We start from the raw sequence: 23,145 nt of genomic DNA, 5'->3' as shown, positions 1-23,145 counted from the left end.
TATATTGTATATTTAACAAGCAGTCTTAAGCTTTTTAATAGCCATCCTTTTATTGTTATTCATCACAATCAAATTGCAGTAAACATAAGGTGAAAAGAGGCTTTGAATCCCATTGCCAAAAAGAAGAAAAAGAAATGGTATTGCAGCTATGGTACAAACTAACCAAATACTAGCCGTATGAGAATTTACATATACATACACTTGTCTCTTTGATCAATAAATACAATGTCTTGCAGTCCTAATAGACAACAAGTGGTGTACTACTATTAGTTCAACAATGCAAATAAACGTTTGTGGCAGTAACTATAAGTTCATGAACAATACCTAGGATCTTGACGGAGCGTTACTTTGTACTTCTACCAATGAAAGGATTAATTCATTTTGGCTAGACAGAGACACCCAAACATTTGGATAGCTTATTCCATTTGGTCACCTACCAGAACGAAGCAAGTCTTCCCCAAAACATGCAGGGAGACCAAAGCAATATATAGCTATCTATTGTGAAAGTAATTTATTTTTCCTTTTTCTACCCAAACGGGTTTCCTCCCATTGAAAATGAATTAGTGGCAGCAGGTACTGGGTATCCACCAGTTGGTTGCTGTGGTGTGTTTGAGGAGCCGTATACAGCTCTACTGCCACCAAAACTATCAATTCCCTGTAATCTGCAAGGATATATATTCAAGAAAAAGTGGAGTTAAATATTTTTGATCTAATCCATGGCAAAAACTACTACCTACAGTGGGAACAAAGTTCATGCACTACAGTCTTTGCATAATTGCATTACGAGCTCATGCAACTCAAATGATTATTTTTTTTATTACAGTTTTTATTTTGTATCAAAAGCGTAACAGAAGGATACTGATTGAAGAAGCAATCCATAAGAGATGTTAGCAGAGCATGGGAACCCATTTCTATGAAGAGCACATATAGAGATGAGTGCTATCGAAAAAGTAGAGTGCTGTGTGTAACGACCATGTATTCTTGATACAATGGCAAGTCCAAAATTATTAGTTAAGACAAGGTGTAATGTGATAAACAGTGATCTCAAATACTCAGATATTGGTTCAAGAAGAAAATGGTACCTGTTAGGCATCATATTTGTATGCGTTTGTTGCCCCACTAATCCACCAGAGATAATTAAGTTACAAATAAGTCATAAAACCAAAAAAACAAACAAACAAACAAACTAAGAAGATAGTGAAATGAATTTACTTGAAGCCATGTCTGACGAAAAGGCATAAGATGGTAATTGCTGTGTCATCAACCCCAAAGAATGGGCAGCAGCATTGGAAGTTGACATTGAGTTAACATTTGGGAGTGCTCCTTGCAGAGGTACCATGGATGGAAACTATGTAATGAATAAAACATGTTAATGGTTAACAATTATTTTTTAATCAGTTTTCACTAGAATTCCTAGCTTAAACAAACAATGGTACAATGAACAAATCCACATACACTTGCACAAATGTAATAAATCCACAATCATCTTTATTCATACCTTCGCTGCATGGCTTGTCCATGTCTATGAACCCCATGGAAGCAGAGTATGTAAATAAAAGCCTCTATTGTTGCATGCATTACTTAGTTATGAATACTAGTCAATGATAACTTGGGGAAAGTAGGCAGAGTGAACTTTATATATTAAAATAAATATACGGCCAAAAAAGTTTTGTGAACTTATAAGCATTATTGGTCAGCATGAATAAATATATGACAGACACAGACAGCAAAAGTTAACCTGGCTAGCCACATGTCCCAAAGAGTAAAACCAACCAACAAATGGACTATGCTTATTGACAATCCAAACAAATACTAGTAGATTATGGTTAGATGTAAGGTTTAAATTTTTGAAAGATAACAGCAAACAATTAAGGATGAATCTCTTCACAATCTTCTGCTACAGAAGAGATCTCTCTAATAATAACAGTATCTGGAATTGCTATAAGAGACTATTATTGATAACTTAGTTTCCATTTTATAGTAGATTATGCTTAGATGTACGATATAAATGTGTGAAAGATACAGCAAACAATTAAGGATGGTCTCTTCACACTCTCCTTGAACAGAAGAGATCTCTCTAACAACAACTGTATCTGCAATTGCTATAAGTAGACTTTTCATAACTTAGTTTTCATGTTATATTTTACGAATTACGACCTTTATGTATTATTTTTGTAGGAGGTTCTCAATCAATTCACTTTCTTATCCACATTTTTTTCATACGGAGTTGAGTCAATCGAAGAATAATATGAAAAAAAAAATGCATGTAAGACTGTAAAATTGCAGTCTGTAGAGTAGTTCACATTATTCAGCAAAGCAAAGAGCAAAGGAAATAAATCAGTGAAAAAATTATGCAACAGCTGTTTTATCCATACCGGCGGCGCTTGCAATGGAGTTGTATCACTGCTAATATCAAATGGATTTGTTGATTTGGCTGGGTTGGAATAAGCTGGTGCAAGCTGTAAACATAGATCCATCGCGATATAAGCAGCCTTATTAGTAGTATGTTAATCAAGAGTAGACAGAGAACTTTTAATACTTAATCATCCTCATACCTGAGACACCATTGCAGTAGGATAGTACTGCGTATTGAATCCCGTGCCATAAGCATGACCTGTTTGCCAATGTGGAATCGGTGCATGTGGCGGCATATAGCTGGCAGTAAAAAGGTCCTGCAAAGAATCGAATATACATTATTAAGAATTTATGAGGTACCTGAAGGAGTTAACATAAGGCGACTCACCGCTGGTAGTTCCTTTCTTCCAGTAACCTTTGGTTCCACTGCAAGAGACCTGGATCCAACACTTGAACTGGTGTCTTGTGCTGGTTTTGAGAGAGCTAGAGATGATTGTTCAGCAGAAGCACTGCAAGGTCCTTGATTGTTAGGTACAAGCAATGATGCCCATGGCTGCAGAAATGCACAAGGAGCAAAGGGTTAAATCTATAAAAACTGCCTGGTGCACATTTCCACTAGAATGCTATAATGGGTACTTCCATATTTGGTAATTGCATGTTTTCATAAGAAGGGGGAGAAGAACTCATAATTACACTCAGGGGAGAAATATTTGAAACAAATATAAACTTTTCCAGCAATGATTCATTCTGTGTTTTCTTCCCTTTCTGCTACACAGGTAATGTCTACTGACTCGTAACACTTCCTAGAAGATCTGTGCCATTACAGTTACTGCACACCTCTAGAACATTGCATAGATTCCTTTAAAACTCCACCATTATAACCATTATTATCCTTGGAACATAATCCTATATCTCGAGAGCTCAAAGAGTTATAAAGACCCTGTGATCTGCTGAAAACTGATTGTTTCTTGACAATTCTGTCTTTTTTTTTTCCCCGGCAGAAGAATTCCAAATTAACTCCAACACTCACCTGGTTATTTGTATGTCCGATAGGTGTAGTTGTCTGTTGTGCAGAACCGCTTCTCTTAGCTACAGCAGTGGATGATTCCAAAGTTTGATGCTGCTGCAAGCCATTTAACTGTTGCACATCAGGAAATTTGACTGTAGAATCAACATTAACAACAGGCTTGTCCTGTGGAGGACCTTCATCAGAGAAAGACACTGGCACAATGGCAGTGGACTCTGTTGTAGAGTCACCAACACTATTAGGTAACGCTGTCATCTGCCCTGAAGATGGAGCCGGTGAAGCACTACTCTGTGGGACATTATCTCCAGATGGTTGCTCCGACAGATTAGTAGTTGAGGCATTTGTTGAAGCAGCAAAACTACTCGGTGATGCTGACATCTGCCCCGATGTTATAGCAGGTGAAGTACCACCATGGGAAATGCTGACCCCAGATTGTTGGGCTGAGTTATTGATAGTTGAAGCAGTTACAGGAGCTTCAGCACAACTGGGAAACTCTACAGAAGCAGGTGGTGAAACACTAGCTTCAGGCATGTTCCCTCCCATTGGTTGTGTGTTCGAAGATGATGCAGCTGCTGCAAGCGTGTTGCTTCCAGACACATTTGGAGGAGTTTCATCGGTACTTTGCATGAAGGAAGCTCCCAATTCGAATAATAAAAATTCCAAAGTATTTGGTGGTGGGGCCACTGGTGCCTTTTCCTCTACGGGCTGTTCAGTTGAAGGTTCATTGTCACCATCGCTAGGAGTTATTGGCTGTGTTTGCTGTGCAGCTACTGCAGTGTCAGTGGGCTCTGGATCTGTACTTGAATTTTCCAAGCTTTCTGAATGCGACTTTTTTTGTTCCACTGGATTCCCGTCGTCACATTGCTGGCTACCAGATGGTGCAATCTTCTAGAAAGAGGAAAAACTAATAGGATAAGAGCATCAAAAAAGAGGGCATGACAGGCTCTGAAACCAACAGAACACAACAAAATTCAAGCTGCAAACGTCTGGAATGGAAAGTAATTGAAACTTTTTCTAAGGTATATGCTGAAAGCGAAACCTATAAAATAGATTATACATAGTCCTAAAGTTACGTTAAGCAGTCATTACTCAGCATACTTGCAAAAACACTGAAAAGAAGGAAATAATCCAAAGTTGAAAAGAAGAATTAAAAAAAGTCTTTCTTTTCCACTTGCAATGTGTTGAATAAAGAAAACAACTATAATTGTTTAGAAGTGCAAGAAAAGACATAATGGTAACAGGCCTTTAAAAGAGTAGATATTAAGCAAACTGCATCTTATTGACAGAACGCTCTCAAAACTTCAAACATATATCCACCATTTTGCCTTACCTGATTATTAGCAGAATCATCAGCATCCTTGCCATCACTTGCTTTTGAACATTTGCCAACCTCAAGCGAAGGAGCATTTTCACCTAAAATTTCTTTAATAGGGCGTACCACTAAGGTCCTGGAGTTATTTGTGTTCTTTTGGTATTCAGGAGACATGCTTCTAGATTTGTGTTCTGTATTTGTAAAGCTAATGCTGTCAGATCGCCTGCGACTTGCAGATACATCATCTCGAAACCTGTCATCAACAATCTCAAAGCATGCAGGAGTTTTCCGGCTGTGGCCTCCAAATCTTGGATTTTCCTGGTTATATCCAGGACTTCTTCTCTCCTCAATATAGTATCTGGGACTTCTTCTGTCCTCAAAGTAGTATTCCGAATTTCTGTCATTGCTTCTTTCACGATGTTGTGATCTTCCACTAGAAGACTGTTCATATCTGCTTTCAGAACGTGGACTTCTAAATTCACCAATATAAGCACCAACCTTGTTACTTTGACAGGAATCCTCCTTTTCACCCTAATACAGAAAGAGTCTTAAACACTGGAGGCTGCATTAACTAGGGTAGAAGTAAAAAGAAATTTGACCATTCCTTAAGCACAACATTAATCAGGTCCAACTGATTAAGTCGAATTTTCTTATTATTGTAAGCACATCAGTATTGACAAGTCTTTCAAAATGAAAAAGTCATAAAAGAAATTAAGATATACTGCATATGAATCATAAGTATAATAGGGAGTGTACCAATCTCAGCCTCAGGAATTTGTCAGTCTTCTCACCAGCATATCTTCTATCCACATAGACATGCTTGATAAAATCCCGGATTCTATTAAGATTACTGGAAGAAAACATGTGAATCAAAAGAAATTCCACCTGTAGATCAAAGTAACATAAAAAAGGGATGTGCAATACCTGCCATCAGAATAAGAATTATGCATACCTGCCATCAGGATAAGAATTACGCTGAGGATCCCAATCCTTTAAATAAATTTGCCTTGCTCTCTATAAAATAAAAATTCTAGTTAGACTTTAAAAAAGGAAAAACATAGAAAATCATCAAGGTTATAGAAAAGAACAATGAGTGGATTAATTTGTATTAGGTAACCACCAAACCTCATTTCCTGCCGCTTGAAGAGCACTAACTTCTTCTGCAGAAAATTTAGCCATTGATATTGACTTTACTCGATGTGTGAATTCACGACTGGAATATTTTAGAACAAAATATAAGTCAACATAAATGTTTACTTTTTTCAAATTAATAACTACTTAGAAACCCTCCTATAAGAATCATGTAGAATGTCTTTAAAATGTCGTGCTGAAACTGGGAAAAGTTGGAATTTAAAACAGAGGCTATTCACAGTATGCAGACGGAATTAAGAATTTCAGAATTTGTATCAACACTTACTGTACTCCACTGCAGTTTGTGCAAACAAAAGTCAAGAACGTTGTGCAAACATATTGAGGTCCCTGCCAATAAGAAACATACATTAGATCTAGGATCATGTAAGTCAATCAAGAAAATAGGAAGCAATATAATGGATTATTTAATATCTTAAGCATTCAAACTAAAATTATTAGAATACTGCAAAAGGCATACCAAACAGTTGCAGTTGATACATCTCCGATTCTCAGGAAGCTTCAAAAGACCGCGTATGATCCCCTCAATTCTTTCGTCTTCCTTTATTTTGTTCCCCATTTTTCTCATTGAAATCGCACCTCTTTCATCCAATAAGAACCAAATTAGTCACTAAAAATGAAAATCTTCTTTTCTTTGGAAAACATAAACATAATCTTAAACAACGAAAAGAATTCTGAGTAGAAGATGCTGAAAATTTTCTTTTCTTGTTCTTTTCTAAGAAACCATTTTTTTTAACATTTTATTGCCAGCATAAAATTTTTTAACAGAAATTACCAGAATTTTTTAAGCAAGTTTGCTAAGCCTAAGAAGATGCTCAAAAGGAGAATTAACTAAATATTAAAATATAAGATCCGACATTTTCTTTTCTTTTCTTTTTTCGGCAACAGAGCCTTTTTTTAAAAAAAAAAAATCCATCAGAATTTATACAGTATAGATGAATCAATAAATATAAAATGACTCATAATTGTAACTATAACTAATTAAATCTTAATCACAAATGATATACATGCACGCGTGAGACAAAATCTTTGAAAGTTTAGCACAATTGAGATAAGTATGTGATCCAAATTTATTTTAGAGGCCTTAATTAATTATATGTTTGGCCGCATAAAGATTCTCACAACTAAGAAGAACTTAATTCAAGAGTCAAGTTTTCTCCAAAAAAAAAAAAAAAAAGGAACAAGGTTAAAACACTAGATGCTGAGCTTCAACATTTTCTTTTCTTTTCGTTTCTTAGCAACCAAACGGAAAGCAAAACTAGAGAGAGAGAAAGAAAAAGACCTTGCATGGACAGAAAGCAGATGCGAATTAGATGAAAAAGCTAAGCAGAGGAGGAACCCTAAGAATTAATGTAAAAATTGTGAAATGAAATTGGAGATGGACGGGGGAAATGAATGAATGGTAAAGAATCGTACGGACTGGAAGATTCAGCGAATGACACGTGTATAACAGAAAGACATGACCATTGAGCGAGCGAGGGAGAGAGAATGAGAGAGAAATTTGGCGGTAATAACGGTTCAGTGACCCTTTTTGAGCAGTTGAAACGAACTGGCTGGCCGAGCTATTATTTGAAGTCTTTGAGGGAGGGCGCGAACGAGTTTCTCTCTCTTTCTCTCTGCTTTTACGAAGCGTACGGTCTCTACGGTTATGTAACGGCTCGGGCTCACGGTTTGGACCCGGCCTGATTTTTTCTTTCTAATTTGAACCTATCTCTTCCGTAAAGGCATGTCAGTATGTAAGGAGGTGCTTTGACTTGGTTAAATTATTATTGTGGAAATGAAATTATTTTTATAAAATAAAAATTAATAGTGTATAATAAATATAATTTATAAATAATATTTTTTAAAAAAATAGTAAAGATGTTATAGAGTTTTTTTTTTATTAAAACTAGTAAATCAATTCAGCTTATCTTTTAAAGTAGAGCAATTAGTATTTACCAAATACTTTAATATTGTAACTTAAAAGTTACAACTATCCGACCTTAATATTAATCTCAAAGGACCATCATTTTTCCTTGTGTTTATGAACATACACAATCTCATGGTTGATCTAAATTTTTTAAATTATTAATAAGAAAAATATATTAATCTACAAATCATTTCTTACAAATAATTAAAAAATTTTATTATTTAGACCCATCAAGAAGTCTACTATGATTCTCTTCATTAGAAATTCCAATGACCTATTAAAAATAAGCCAAAAGAACTAAAGAAGCTTGTACCGTGCCATACAATTCAGACATGTCATATATCTTAAAAGTGAGACAAAACAAGCTCGTGCCATGCCAGATTAGGGCCAAGCACGGACTTTCTTGTGATCTTAGGTATTGGACGTTTTCCCCATTCTCAATGGGCTCTAATAATTATTTTTGTATTTTGATTGTATGGGGGACCGCACCTGCACCCTTTTTGAATTCAGCTTTCGGGTATTGGGCATTTGGATCTAAGAGAGTTTTAGACCCAGGGTTTATGATGTTAATTGTAAAGGAGAAACTTAACCTCTATACTATTAAATTTGATTTACAATTTGTTGAAAAATACACACATATACATACAGACATACACAAGTGGCTAAGAGATCCGGACCCTTTTTTTTTTTGTTTTTAAACTAAGCCAAGGCCTAGGCGGGCCTTGCCAATTTTGGGATTCCTAATTTGAGGACACGATACAATTGAGTTTTTTGATTTGTCTACATTAGTTCTTGATAAATGAGAAATGAGAACGACAGCACAGCCGCTGTAAGTTAATTACAAACCCCACTTCTCAAATACAACATAAATACATAATGTGGAAAAGCGAGAGGACGCAAAAGATAATTGACCATGAAAAATTATAAGAAATTTATACTTACAGCATTTTCCAATCTCATTTTCAGATGTGCTCTAGTTTGGTACACATCTAGTAAAGCGCTCTAACGTTCAATGAGATAGCAACTTGTAAATTGATTTGATCAGGGGTGGTGTTGTATTATTTTGGGCCAAACTGCTACTATGACATGAAGGTTAAGGTGGGGAAGGAGTAACAAAAAGGGAAAATAAATTCTGTACAAGACTGGCAGCCAAAATTCCATACACCCCTCAGAGTCACCTCACCTGCAGGACATATACAACGGTTGCCGTGAACTAAGTATACCTGCTGCTTGAACAGAAAGAAACTAGTGGGTAGACAAATTGTGAAGCTGCAAAACAAGTGCTACGATATGCAGCAGCAGGCCAAAAATTCTTCTCTTAATGTTCACAGCTCTCCTTCCGTCGACAAAGGAAAAACCAGATGTGTCCCAGTAAAAAAGCAATGCCTGATGTATCGAAGCCTATTTCACAGCAGATATGAAGCTGAAGGGGCTGGCATCATCTTCTCATTTCATTTGGTCATTCTACCCATCACTATTTACGTCATCAAAAGAAGTTTTAACTGCTTCGGCAATCATGAGAGCATTCACAGCCTTGTGAATTGCTAAATCAGCCCTGTAAAGCAGTCTCTGAGCTTTTTCTCTCTTGAGCTTAGCCATGTTACGTGCATGCTTAGCAGCACCAGATGCATCACGTAACTTGAACTCATCAAGATCAGAACTGTCCAACATTTGGGGTCCATGCCTCTGCAACCCATCCGAGTAAAATTGTCGCTGGCTTGGCCACTCAGAATATCCCATATTCCATCGATGAATTCCATTTCTCTTCCCCATCAGTCTCTGATTGTAAGAAGCCACCAACTGTGGATCATAAGAAGACTCATACATCCCAAATTTCTTTGACTTTCTTCTCTGAAGTTTCTGGTATTGGATTCTATCAATACCATCACTGCTCACAGAGAAACAACCGATGCCTGCATCACGTGGTGAAAATACCCTTGGAGAGAATATCCTCGGTGAAGTCTGAGACAATGGGGAATCATCTAAATATTCATAGTTATGTCCCGGATATAGAACCTTTTCATCCCCAAAAGAAAACCCATTTAATCTCCTTCCTGGTGCACCAAACAAAACCAAATTAATTAAAAGTTGTAATAAACTCAATGGATGAAAAAGCAAGTTGGTGAACTTATGAAAGGTTAAAGAAGTTACCAAAAGTATGGAAAACATCATGATCTCCGGTGACAGTATTGCTTTGACCAGAAACTGAGAATTTTCTGTGCGCCCTTTGTTTTGACCCCTTGTTTGGCACTTCCAAGCCCCGTGGTTTCAAGCAGAAAGCAAACATGGGTGGCTTCTCCATGGGAGCAACCTTACCCTGACATCCATTGGGGAGGGCAGAGTTAGGTTTAGACATAGCTAGCTCCCACTCTTTCACTTGCTGTTGATATATTTCCCACAGTGGCGGCTGAAAGACCCAAGTTTAGCGTTAGACATCGACATCAATCATGATAAAAGAATATAGTGAGCAAATCGTACACGTATAAGCAAAACAGAAAATGACTCTTAACAGAATTCAATAGAACTACACTAGTAGAGAAACAGTCAACTATCTCCAATCGACTCCCAAATAACGAAAACATTTAAGCATCAGGCAATGCTGTCGACTGCTATAATATAAGTAAAAACACAAAGTAATCTTAAGACTAATACAAGGAATAACTAAACGCCACTTCAGCACTGTGCATAAGATCAGATAAAAAGCAGTCTATCCAGCAGAAAATATCATATTTCCAAACGCTTCTCATGGTAAATTGATTGGAAGGGAGCTGCCAACCGCTCATGCACCAATCTAAAATGAGTGCCAGATAAAACAAAACAACATCACCAAATGACCCAATGGTACTCTAAAGTTTTAAAAGAGAAATATTAGTTTAATAGAATATAAAAGAACAATCATTTTAAGCCTTTTTGTCACTCAAAGCCTGTTCAATAAATAAATCTTGGTCGCTCAGATGCCTTCATCCATCCCAAAAATGACAATCATACTAGTACTAGGACTTATGTCGCAAAAAGGATAACCACTGTACTCTCCGAACTTAGGGGGCATCACAATGAATGTCATAACATGATAACACAGATAAGTTAATTTTTAAGGCTTTTTCACAGCATTTGGAGATAAATAGCGTATTTGTCATATTACTGCTATGAAAAATGGCCACTTGCATGGCAATTTTACTTCCCAGTCAGCTGATAAACGTATCAATTCAAAAGATTTGCCATTCATTCATTAAAAAAATATTTCTTTAATGTTATTCAAATCTTTCATGGTAACTACCCAGTTTAACCTGCATCATCCAGATTTTCTTTCTATTCTAAAAATGGTACAACTCTCCCAAAGATAAATAACTTCCACAATTTTCTTCTAGGTTTAAGCAGTATTTAGACCTCACAAATTATTTTGTATTAGTTGACAGAATAGGAATCCCCCAAAATTATCTAGTTTGCCTTTTCCCCCCCCCCCCCCCCCCCCCCCTCTTTTCCTGATTAAACAGGATCAAAATACCAAATTTGCTTTACTCTAATATCTTCACATGTCCTCTCAGTGTGTCACATTTCTCCTATTGAATAAATTGCACTTCCTACTCCTAGAATCATTCCAACAAAACCAAAGACATAACATGAAATCTCAAATAGATCATATCATACAATGGTGAAAAAGATGTAACCACTGATCCACAAGCAATAAACTCATGACAGATTAAACAAGCAATTAACTCTGAAGTTACCTGGAGATGTCTGATTAAAGGCATTCCCTTCTTCAGCCTCTTCTGCCGCCAATGCTCATAGATCACTTTAATTGCCTCCATGGAACCAACTCCAGCCATAAGCTCTTCTATTTCATTAGATGTGAACTGATCCCTCTGCTGTGAATATGCAGCTTTCTCAAAAATGTCAATTATCTTCTCAAAGATCTCCTCAGAAATCTCCGACAAGCCACAGTCATCAGCTTCTGAAGAACTGCGGATTTTTAAAAGCCACTGCTCATCATCACTATCCATGTCATATAAGACACGCGATGGATCCAAAGCCATCTCAACATCTGTTTCAACCTGTCGAAAATACTTGGAAGAACTACGAACAAATGCTACTTCTGTAACATTATCATCAAATTCCTCTATCAAGCAAACCCCAGGGATTGGGATATTTTTAACTGAAGCAGCACGAATGTTACGATTATAGCACTCTTCATGCATCTCCTTAAAAAGAGCCCACTGGCTCCTATCAGGAAACTCCAATATCCAATCCTTTCCTCCTTTCCACATCATAGCATGTGTATAACGATTTGTTGACCCAGGCTGCAGGAACTGATGTGCCTTGTATGAAAATCTTGTAGTCCCTGAAAGTTTAACTGCAAGCTTCCACTCATTGTGTTCAAAAAGCTCTAATGCAATCTGTGCCCCACATTCTCTCCAACCTTTATCACCATGCACAATTAGCACATTTGCATCACAAGGTAACAACTCTAAGTTTTTTTTTGAAACTCTAGAAACATCTGACAATCTCTTCTCATTTGCCCTCCTGATCCTCATGTGGGGAAGCCCTTTCTGGTGATTAACTCTATTCTTTGGACTATAATAACCTCCAAAGGGCAAAGAATATGAGACCTGAGTACGTGGTTTCTTAGGTGCACTACCAAAACTACTATGGGCAACATCAGCCTTTTCAACAGACCATCCATGAGCAAGGTATCCGAATGATGAACTACTTCTATTTCGATGCCCTGTACTTCTAGGGGCAGTAGGGTTTAGGCTGGGGACAATGCCACCGTTCATGTTCCAATTCAGATCAGTAGTGCACTGAACACTATGATACTCCCGATCATGTTTTTCAAATTGGTCAAATGTTGGAATTTCAACCCTTATACTATTCAAGGGAGAATTGTAAGCTGTATCTGTCTTATCACAGTCACCTGAAGATGGCCTTGGCAATAAAACACATTGTTCTGACTTGGGATCATGATATTGCAACTTCTGCAACGGAACAATGGCCTCATTTCCAATTTGTTCAGGTTCCTGGGAACTAGCAGAAGTTCCAGCAACATTAGTGCTACTATTTCTGCATATCTGTGGAGACCTTGTCCAACTTTCATCACCACAGACAGAGGAACTAACTGCCTCTAACTTCGATGTGGCAGCAGGCGAGCACTCATGAGATGCAGCATCCTTTGACATAACCATCATATTGTAATCCAGTGATTTAGACATATTCAATTCAAGAGTACATTGTGGCACATTATTTTCATAAGTGCTTTCATCAGCTATCAAACAGCCAGATCCTGCACACTCTGTTGATTCTTGGCCATGCAAGCTCATACCAGCCCCACTATGCTCCATTAACAGCTTCAGATGCAAACTGATAAAGAATGAAGGTGCAGCAGTAAAAGAAAGCACAAATGAAGGCAAATTTCTTTGCTTGTCTAAATTAGAAGAACACCAGCCGACTTTTACACGAGCAGACTGCTTGGGGACACCCATCAGGGAGGTACCCTGCTTAGATATCCTCTGCAAACCCTAATACAGAAAAGTTCATTGCAGTTAATTCAAATCAAGAACCAAATAAAACAAATCTAGAAAAATTTTCCACAACTACAATATGAAAGGAAAAACTCGAGATTGCAAGGTCTAATTTACTGCTAGTAAATTTTGTCTCCTGAAAGATTAAAAAAGCACAGAGAAGATAAATGTACAAGGAATGAAACAATAAATAGCACAAGGCTACAACCAAACAAAATCTAAAAGAATCAATGGAAAGAAATAGATATAATGTATTTAACAATGACACAATAGTTTCTCCAAAAGGAGGAGAAAGAGGGGGGAGGGGGGGGGAGGGGGGGGGGGGGAAGGCGAATGTGAAGCAATACCAACTTCTTAAAAGAATGTGCAAAATAGAAAAAATACCTTGGTTGAAGAGTCATCCCAACAAACAGCAGCAGTGGATAACAGGTTACCTCCATTTTGAAGCACCTTAATGTTATCATTAGTGCATTCAGACAGAGGTAATTGCCTAGTAAGCAGACAATGCCTTTTAAGCTTAGAGTCCATATACATCCATGTAGAATTCTTCACTTCAGCAAAGTTGTAGAATGCAAACACAAACTGCTTGCTAAGATTTTGAAAGCAAGAAAACTTGAACCTGATGGAAGTTACTGGCAACTGCCGGTCAGAAGACTTCCCTAGCACATTAGGCTGATGAAATAATGACAGGACCAGGAAGACATATCCTACAGCCTGCTTCAAGCAATCTTCAAACAGGAAATACCTCAATCCAACTACATTATCAACAAAAAGCATCTCCAATTGGACACTTGGCCACATGGTAATCAGTTTACCATAGTGAAGCAAAAACACCTCATGGACCAGCCATAGATTCTCTGCTTCAAATGCATAGTTCAGGATTGAAAGTACTGGAAAGCTAAACTTAAACCTTGCTTGCTTTGGATCAATCAATGGAATGGTTAAACCAACCCGTCCACTACCAGTGGTAGTAGACCATGAAGCTCCATTAGAAACCTCCCTTTTACAAAAGGTATCATGTTCTTCAAAATCCCAAAACTCGCCAATGGAAGAGGAAAGCAGAGTAACGGATGCTGGAGTGCTACTAGAAATATTATTGCCTGAAGATGTTGAACAAAGTGAGCTTCCTGTCTTGCGAAACCGCCTCCGGTAATAAACAATGGGCAGTCCGCTATCTTTGGAGCAAGTTGGATTCTCTGAGGTAGACTCCTCACCTCTTCCACCATCAGTAAATCTGTCTGGCAATTTAGAGTTACTAGAGAATTTGCTAGTTTTGGAATCCGCATCTAAACCATGCGCATTTCCAACTTTGTTAGCCAAAAATGGTGGCCCAGAAGTCGGATATAGATCAGATATTTTCTGTTTCTTCATGGCAGGAGTAGGTGAAGATTTGACCCGATGAGTAGATCGCGCCAACCACGAGATGATGGGCTCCGACTCCATGTAGCTACCCATACAGTTCTCCTCCTCTGTGTTCAAGTTTCTTTTTTCCTTTTCTTTGCTAGATTTCAAGCTTAATTTTCCTTCATCAACAGAGTTCACCCTTTTCCTCGATCTTCTACGTGCAGCCTTACCAGGAACTTCACTAGGGAGCAGCAGTAGTTTAAATCTCTCATTTTCTAGATTAATCCATTCCTCATCGCGATCATCATACTTAACATGATGAAGCTTTTTTCCTTTGTCATAGTCATCAACCAGGCCATAATACCAACACTGGTCCAATGGCCAAAAAACTTTGATTCTCCGCTTCAAAACCCAAAATCCATCCAAGTCTCCAGAGAAAATTTCATAATAGTGCCGCCTTTTCCTTGAGTGGCCCTTCTCCCTGTGATGCGTCCTTGGACGTAATGCTCTACCAGCAGCATCAAGCAATGAAGAATCATGACTGCCTGGACCCTGCCCAGAAGATAACAAAAAAGACAACCCATTTGGTGACACAATGGATTTTCCATTTGAAGAAAACCCAGTACAACTAGGATCGAATCGCGAAGATAGCATCATAGCTGCATTCTCTTCAAGATTCTCCTCATCTTCCAGCAAATTGTCACATGCCTTTCCAGAAGTATCAATCAAGATATCAGCCTCCTTTGCAACACTTATTTTATCCTGGGAAAAATCCTTCCTTTTACTTACCTTAGCAGAAGCATCAACCAAAGGCTCAGCCTCCTTTCCAACACTTCTATCATGGTCAGAATCCTTTATGTTACTTACATTCCCAGAGGCATTAATCACATGCTCAGCCTCCTTTGCAACACTTTTTTTATGGCGGGCAGAATCCTTCCTTTTACTGTTATTCCTCCTTGACTCCTTCAAAGAGGAGTTGCTATTATTTAACACAGAATGGCTGGCACCCTCATTTTCCTCCTTCAAACACTGACCCGAGTTTGAATTGGTAACTCCATTTGGTTTCTTCAACAAGGACTGACCATTGTTTAGGACTGAATAACAAGCATGGCCACCCTCCTTCAAATGCCGATTCGAATTTGACTTGCTTCTTCTTTTTTCCTTCTTCAAAGAGGACTCACCATGGTTTACAACTGAGCGAATGGCACACTCACCCTCCTGCAAATGCCTAGCTGAATGCAACTCACCATTCCAATTTTCCTTAAAATCATCAGAGTCCTTGCGTTTAAACTTCGAAGGCTCAAACAGTTCACCCAAATCCTTTGAAGACTCAACCCGAGGATCTGAATCCCGAGAAGAGTTGTCCCTGGTGCCTGAATCATCGCCAGTTACCTTAGCTGCTTGATCAATAATACTTGCTTTACTACAAGAGTGTTCTGGTAGCTTCAACACCTGATCAACCTCAACCTTTTTACGTCCAACAAAACCACGTTTACGCTTTGGGATTCTAACACCACTATTATCCAAACTAAATGAAATTCCATTAAAACCACTACAACTATTATGACACTTCAAGTCCTTCAAATCAACCGAACCCGAACTCACAACACCATTATACACCCCATCTACACTCCTTTTGCTATTATCAACATTTTTAAGCCTACTGATAGACACCGTTTTGCTACTCTTCTTCCTTTTATTGCTCTTCTCATCATCACCATCCTCTTTACTAATTTTTCTCTTTACATCCTTGTGCTGAGACTCCATTGAAGTCCCTGACTTATAAAGACTCTTAAGATCCAGAGATCTCGCTTTCTTAGGAATTGCCGTTCCATCTGAATTTCCTACTCTATTTTCCATGGACAATCTCTCAATCCAAACGCCAAAACCCAAAACCCCCAATTTTCATATTCCATTGTACATTTTTCAGATCTGTATCATAAAAAACGCCACAAAAATTACCAACAAAAACTTAAAAATAGCTAAAAACACCAGTAACTAAACGATCAAACCCTAACACTGGCATGCTAGAATCATTTCATGAGCGTAATTGCAACAAATGACGAGGTTAGAGAAAATCGTACTCATACCTGAATCAACATGCCACGAATTGTTAATTTCTCGAACCAATTTTGGAGATCACGTGCAGAAAACATGCGTTAGGGTTCGAATCCGTTGATTTTAATCGAAGCCCTAATAGATTTGTTGATTTTAGAAATTAATTTGGTGTTAATTTTGAAAAAGAAAAAAAATTACCGTGAGAGATGGAAGGGAGCTAGGGTTTCTTTCCGTTTCACGAGAGTAAGGGTTTAGATCGAAAATAACAAAAATAAAATACAATACAATAAAATCGAAAATAGAATGAAAATATGTTGAGCGATTGCGTTAGCTACGTGGCAGGATGTGTATCATCTGATATGGAAAATGCGGTTGAGATTTTATTATGATGATATAAAAGACTTGAGAATAATAAATGTTGATCGACAATTTCGGGTGATACGAGGGGAAAGTTGACGACCAGGATTCAATTTCTCGAAACGTGGAGGGTGGAGATTTAAATTTTATTTGGGAGATGAGTGGCAGTTAAGCGTTCTCAAATTTGCAAAAACAGTAATTGACTGGGAAAATAAAGGGTTATAATTTTAACTTTCCCCTTTCGTTTCACAAAAATACCCCCATTTCTTCACAAAATATAGGAAACGCCATCATGCTTTTGAGTTTGCAGGCGCCAGGCTCCATGAAGAGCTTGCAAAGGGATCTCGCTTGAGTAGAGGAGTGATTAACACTCGCTTTATAAGACACGTGGTATTCATGTCTTCTTCAAAGGGCGAGTTAGCTGTACCCGCGAGTAGAGGCAAATATTAGCATCGGTGCTGGGAAACGGACCGTAACCGTATTCGGCGACGTGGTCAAAGCGGGAAAACAAAAAGAATTGATACGAACACTGTGCGATTCAGAAATTGAATTGCAATGCCCAAAAGCGTGACTCCACGTTGACACTTGACAACAATAATCACATGAAGTTTTTTTATTTTAATTTTAAACGGCAAAATTTTTAATATATTGAGTTAGTTGATAGTTTCCCTTAGGCCATCTTTCTCCCTATCTTTCGGCATTTGGCATGGAACGCGCATATAAAAAAAATACTTCGTTCACATAAAGTTCTTGGGGTTCTTATATGATGTTGTAAATTTTTTTACAGCATCAATAATATATTAATTATTAATCATTAGATTTAATCAATGGCATATAATATTTGTACTAAAAAAATAATTTAAAAATAATGGTAACGTTCAAAGCTTGTGGATAATTTTTGTAAAATAATTGTGATCACCCTTAGAGTTTGAAATAATTTCACTTGAATAGTATATTTTATTTAAAATTATTTTTCAGCCCTCCTTTAAATTTATAATATGATAATCTCTTTTAAATAAATCTTCTAAAATCAGTTACCATTAAATATAAAATATAATATCAAGTAGGTTATTTAACACAAATTCTTATAATAATTTGTATTGTATGAATTTAATTACAAACCATTAATACCTAAACAATAATAATAATAGAAAGCATTGCAATAAACTATTTTATATGTGTTTTGTTAATAATACTATATGAGTCGCAACAAATGAGAAATATTTTATTCACCAATTATTATTGAAAAATATATATGTCTATATAACTATAGAGTGAGAAATATTTTGATTTAAATTTTTATCAAAAATTAACCTATTTATTTCATGCAATTCAATGGTGGAGGATATAACATTATGAAATGTTGCTTTGACTTTCAATATCAACTATTAGACTATGAGATATTAGTGGCTCAAATATTGTGCCAAAATTTTAAGTTAAAGTATCCCAAACCATATATTTATAATGGAAATATAAAAACATACAATGATTTTTTTTCTCATTTTGTCCATTAAATATTATTTGATGTAATATTTTATTTATGATCACTATTAATTATCATAATAAAAATAAGGGTAATTTTTAGGGACCTCCCCTGAGGTTTGATGTATTGACAGTCTCATAAAAAGTATTCACGTAATTACAGGCAGCTCCCCTGACGTTAGTATACAGTTAACTTAACTGTTAGTTGATTGACAAAAAGTCAAAAATGCCCTTGGCTACAAAAATGAGCGTAACAATTTGGAGCTAAATAGTAAACACCACACTGGAGCACTAAAAAGTCTACAATAACCATGGAAAACAAATTATTGACATTTACATAATATCACCAAAAAAAGTAAAATATAAATTGAGAAAAATCAACAAAACTATCGCCACAAATAAAAAGGCCAATCATCCATCCCAGCCCCGGATTCTTTACATCGTCTGATCGTCAGCGCCGATTATTTGATACGTTCTTCCATTCATTGCTAGAAAATGCGAACCGAATCCTCGCTAACGGCTACCCCATGGCAAGCCACAGCAAATGGTTGGATGGCAGTGTTCTCTTGTGTAGTAAATATAGACAAAATAAAAGAAAAAACTAAAAATAACTAAAAGTAATATAATAATTAAAAAACAAAAAAAAGACAAAAAAGAATAGTCAACCGGAGAAGGAAAACATCCCTCTGCTGGATCTTGTATATATTGTGGCCTCTGTCGCAATAGTATGGCGGTTGGTGTGGCTTTGTGTGCATGCGGTGGTGGGTGGTGAGACTTGCTTGTAGGAAGCGGCGGCCAAAGGTGGTTGGGTGTTGTGGATGATTGGTAGGCTGCAGCAATGGAAGATAAGGCCGGTGAACTGACAATGATGGTTAAAGTCTGTGAATGTTTGTAGCGGTGGGTAGGGGTTGTGAGGAGTGGTGGTTGTGATGGTGGTTGTTAGAGCTTGTGGATGGCGGCTAAGGATTGGGACGGTGATGATGATATTAAGGGGTTGTGGGTGGCGGCTGATGAAAGGGAAAAATTAGTTTTATTTTTTGATTTTTGTAGATAATTGTCTCTTGCAAAGTTCTTGAAATGATTGCCTTCCAGTGGGTGGAAGGCAGCTGGACCCGATTATCAGTACCTAAATTTGGGTCATCAATGCAACTTTGGATTTTGTTTTGATTTTTCTTTTATTTTTTTATGAAATCACTAATTTACCCTCATATACTAACAATATACGAAATTGTATACTAACGTCAGGGGAGCTCTCTGTAATTACGTGAATACTTTTTATAAGACTGTCAATACATCAAACTTCAGGGGAGGTCTCTAAAAATTAACCATAAAAGTAATGACTCTTCGTAGCATAAAAATTTTATAATTACTATTAAAGAATAACAATAAAAAAATATTTCATGATTCATAAACTAAAGTTAATTAGGAATATGTGTTATATTTAACTTTTATGAAATTAACAAAGTGACATTTGAAAATAAAATGAAAACAAGCTTGTGAAAGTTAAATTTTATAAGGCTGAGATAATTTCCTACTATATCAATAAAAATCTAAAAATAAAAATGATTTTCTTTCTTTTTTTCCACGTAAAAATTATTGGAGGCAATATTTTATTTATTGTCACTATTAATTATCATAACAAAAGTAATGACTCTTAATAAAATAAAATTTTATAATTACAATCAAAGGATATTAATAAAACAATCTTTCACGATTCATAAACTAAAACTCATTATTAATTTATATTAGATTTAACTTTTATGAAATTAACAAAGTACTATTTGAAAATAAAATGAAAATATATAGGCTTATAAAACTTAAAATTCCTACCATGTAAGGATATTAATTGTAAGATAAGTATAAAGTTCAGAGAATAAGTATGTTAAATAGGTGTTAAAAATAATACACACTTCATGATCAATTATACAATGGCCCTTAATATTATATAAAATAATGAGTATTTTAATATATAATATTAAATTTTATTAAAACATGTGTGATCAAGTAATTTTTATGTTACAAGCAATCTCAACAATGAGTTTATTGATGTAACTATGATATTTACTTAAGTATATGTGCTTAGTTGTGTTATTTATTACTATTATATCATATATAAATTTTACAACTGCAACTTATTTATTTGATTTGTGTTAAATAACCTGTCATTATATTTTATACTTAATGGTAATAGATTTTGGAAGATTTATTTAAAAAAGATTATCACATTTCAAATTTAAAGGAGGATTGAAAAATACTTTTAAATAAAATATGTTATTTAAGTGAAATTATTTCAAACTCTAAGGGTGGTCATAATTATTTTACAAAATTCTCCACCCCTTACATGTTTGTTAACCGTTTACCATTATTTTATTTTTATTTTTTTACTATAAATATTGTGGACCATTTATTAAATCCAATGATATACAATTAAAAACATTATTGATGATGTAAAAAAAATTACAACATCATAGGGGAACCCAAATTCTTGATATAAATGCATTGAATCGTAAATAAAAAAGTTTCTAATTTTTATTTATTTTTAATTCTTTTCCACATAGTAGTAGATTTATTAGTATTTCTAATGCTCGATCGATATTGCTGAATAATTAAAATATCACCAAAAGTCTCTTTAAATATCTATTTGCTTGTTCATATGACAAATAAAAGAGTGAAAAAAAATTAAACTCTCCTCAAACATAGGTAACGTTTGTTTTTTAACTTAATGATTTAAAGTGACTTAACTTAATTAATTAAGTTAATTAGAAGTGTTTGTTTTTATAACTTAATGAGACTTTTTAGATAATTTTGACTTAATAAAATAAGCCAATTTTTTTGGCTTTTTACTTAATGGAGAAATCTGAATTAAGTCAATTACTTGCTAATGTCAAAAATATTCCTGTTTTATAATTTATTTTTCATGTCTATCCCAAAACTCACCCATAGACATTCACCCCATATAAAAATATCCCTATTTTTTTCTTTCTTATATTATATATGATAAAATTTAAAATTTATGGTATTTTATATATTAAAATTCCAAAAAATTATGTATTCACTTGAATATAGTTTTACTTATAAATGTTAAAATATTGTGGTATTTAATTTATTATTTATTTGACATTCAAATTTAATAAGGATACAAATGTAAAAGTACATATTTTCAGCTTTTTAAGTTGAAAAAAACAAACAACTTAATACTTATTTTCCGAGATTCAGACAAAAAAACAAACATATTATTCAGATTCAGATATTCAGATCTATTCAGAATTCAGATTACTTCAGGTCTATTCAGATTTTAGACAAAAAAACAAACGCCACCATACTCTTCAAATAAAATAAGTTAATATTATTTTAATTCAATCTTTTCATTCATCAAAATTAGTTACTCTCTATTTTATCACTCCAACTATTTTCGTCAAATCTTTGTTGCCAAGTATTTTGTGTTGATTTTAAAAGTCATTATTATTATTATTACTACGACGATGACAATGATGATGTTTTAAATATGTTTATTTTTTAATAATTTTGTTGATATGCTCCTAATATATTTTTTCCATTATGTTTGTTCAAATTAATTTAATGCACACTAATTAAGATACAACTAGTAATTAATAAATTAAACATATAATATTAATTATAAAAGTAATTAATAAATTAAACATATAATATTAATTATAAAATTACTTGAACACACACAACAATTTGAAGAAAACATGTTTACCGTAAGATGTGTGTGAATTTAATAATATTTAATAGGGTAAAAAATATTGTTATATGGTCATTATTTTTTTGAAAAGAAAAATAACTAATAATTATAGTTATTTTCTCTCACTAATAAATAATAATAAAATATTAATCAAGGAGTGAGAAACTCAATCAACTATATTGAAGAGTGAGAAACATATTTTATTTGAAGGATTCTAATTAAAGTATCTTTTAAAATATTTAATGCTGATGTGGCTCTTCAAATAAAATATAAAATCTTATTTGAAAATATTTTTGGTGACACTCTTAACATTGAGTAATAACACTTGCAAATAGTATCCATTTTTTTCTTTACCAAGTATTAATGTGATATTTAGTAGGTTATGATACTACTTGAAGTGAAACTTTATCGACATGTACTTTCCTAACTGATACAATTTTAGTAAGCTATCGTATTTTAATTTGTTTTCATATAAAAATAACCATGTCATTTTAACTTAATTTTGTAGATAAATCTTTTAAGACAAAGTTTAAATGTTTTTATTTTGACAACTTTAGATAAAATTTCTCACACTTAACATTATCAAATATTTTATCTAAAAATTTTTATCACATATCATAATTATTGGTTTGCAAACACAAGAAATGTACTATATTTATATGCGTTTATTAAATTTTATATAAATGTACATGGGTAATAATAATAATAGAACATATAAGTTTCTAAGATATTTGGCAACATTATCAAAATATAGTCTAACCCATAAAACCTAAAATGAAATCAAACAAAATAAGAAACGCGAAAACGTGAGAAAATACAAGATGGCGTGCCATAAACAAATTGAAATATAGTACAGGGATATCGATGGCAAAAACACTAAAACGACAGCACAGCCTTGCGTTTTCAGTTTTCGGACTGATGTACAAGCTC

At 35.0% G+C, this 23,145-nt stretch overlaps 2 protein-coding genes across 3 annotated transcripts; both read right to left on the bottom strand.

Annotated features, from left to right (window-relative positions):
- Positions 1–135: 135 nt before the first annotated feature.
- LOC102612764 (probable ADP-ribosylation factor GTPase-activating protein AGD14) lies at positions 136–7,483 on the bottom strand. Of its 2 annotated transcripts, none has more exons than XM_025097960.2 (14): positions 7,126–7,483; positions 6,304–6,424; positions 6,112–6,173; positions 5,820–5,907; positions 5,647–5,708; positions 5,451–5,544; positions 4,713–5,225; positions 3,386–4,267; positions 2,744–2,908; positions 2,556–2,672; positions 2,376–2,459; positions 1,213–1,348; positions 1,083–1,119; positions 136–662 (listed from the first exon to the last, which is right to left on the bottom strand). In XM_025097960.2, exons 2-14 carry the CDS (start codon positions 6,409–6,411, stop codon positions 527–529), a joined length of 2,484 nt encoding a protein of 827 aa, XP_024953728.1. In that variant the 5' UTR covers positions 6,412–6,424; positions 7,126–7,483; the 3' UTR covers positions 136–526. The 2 variants fall into 2 exon arrangements, with proteins under 2 accessions (XP_024953728.1, XP_006476221.1); XM_006476158.4 differs by having other exon boundaries at positions 139–662; positions 3,386–4,270; positions 7,126–7,482.
- A 1,161-nt stretch (positions 7,484–8,644) lies between these two features.
- Positions 8,645–17,001, bottom strand: LOC102626885 (uncharacterized). Its single transcript, XM_006476116.4, has 5 exons — positions 16,703–17,001; positions 13,653–16,544; positions 11,481–13,265; positions 9,904–10,159; positions 8,645–9,806 (listed from the first exon to the last, which is right to left on the bottom strand). Exons 2-5 carry the CDS (start codon positions 16,470–16,472, stop codon positions 9,217–9,219), a joined length of 5,451 nt encoding a protein of 1,816 aa, XP_006476179.2. The 5' UTR covers positions 16,473–16,544; positions 16,703–17,001; the 3' UTR covers positions 8,645–9,216.
- Positions 17,002–23,145: the final 6,144 nt, after the last annotated feature.

This window comes from Citrus sinensis, chromosome 1, assembly GCF_022201045.2.
Source record: "Citrus sinensis cultivar Valencia sweet orange chromosome 1, DVS_A1.0, whole genome shotgun sequence".
NCBI classification, from domain to species: Eukaryota; Viridiplantae; Streptophyta; class Magnoliopsida; order Sapindales; family Rutaceae; genus Citrus; species Citrus sinensis.
This window is presented reverse-complemented; position numbering and strand designations above follow the sequence as displayed.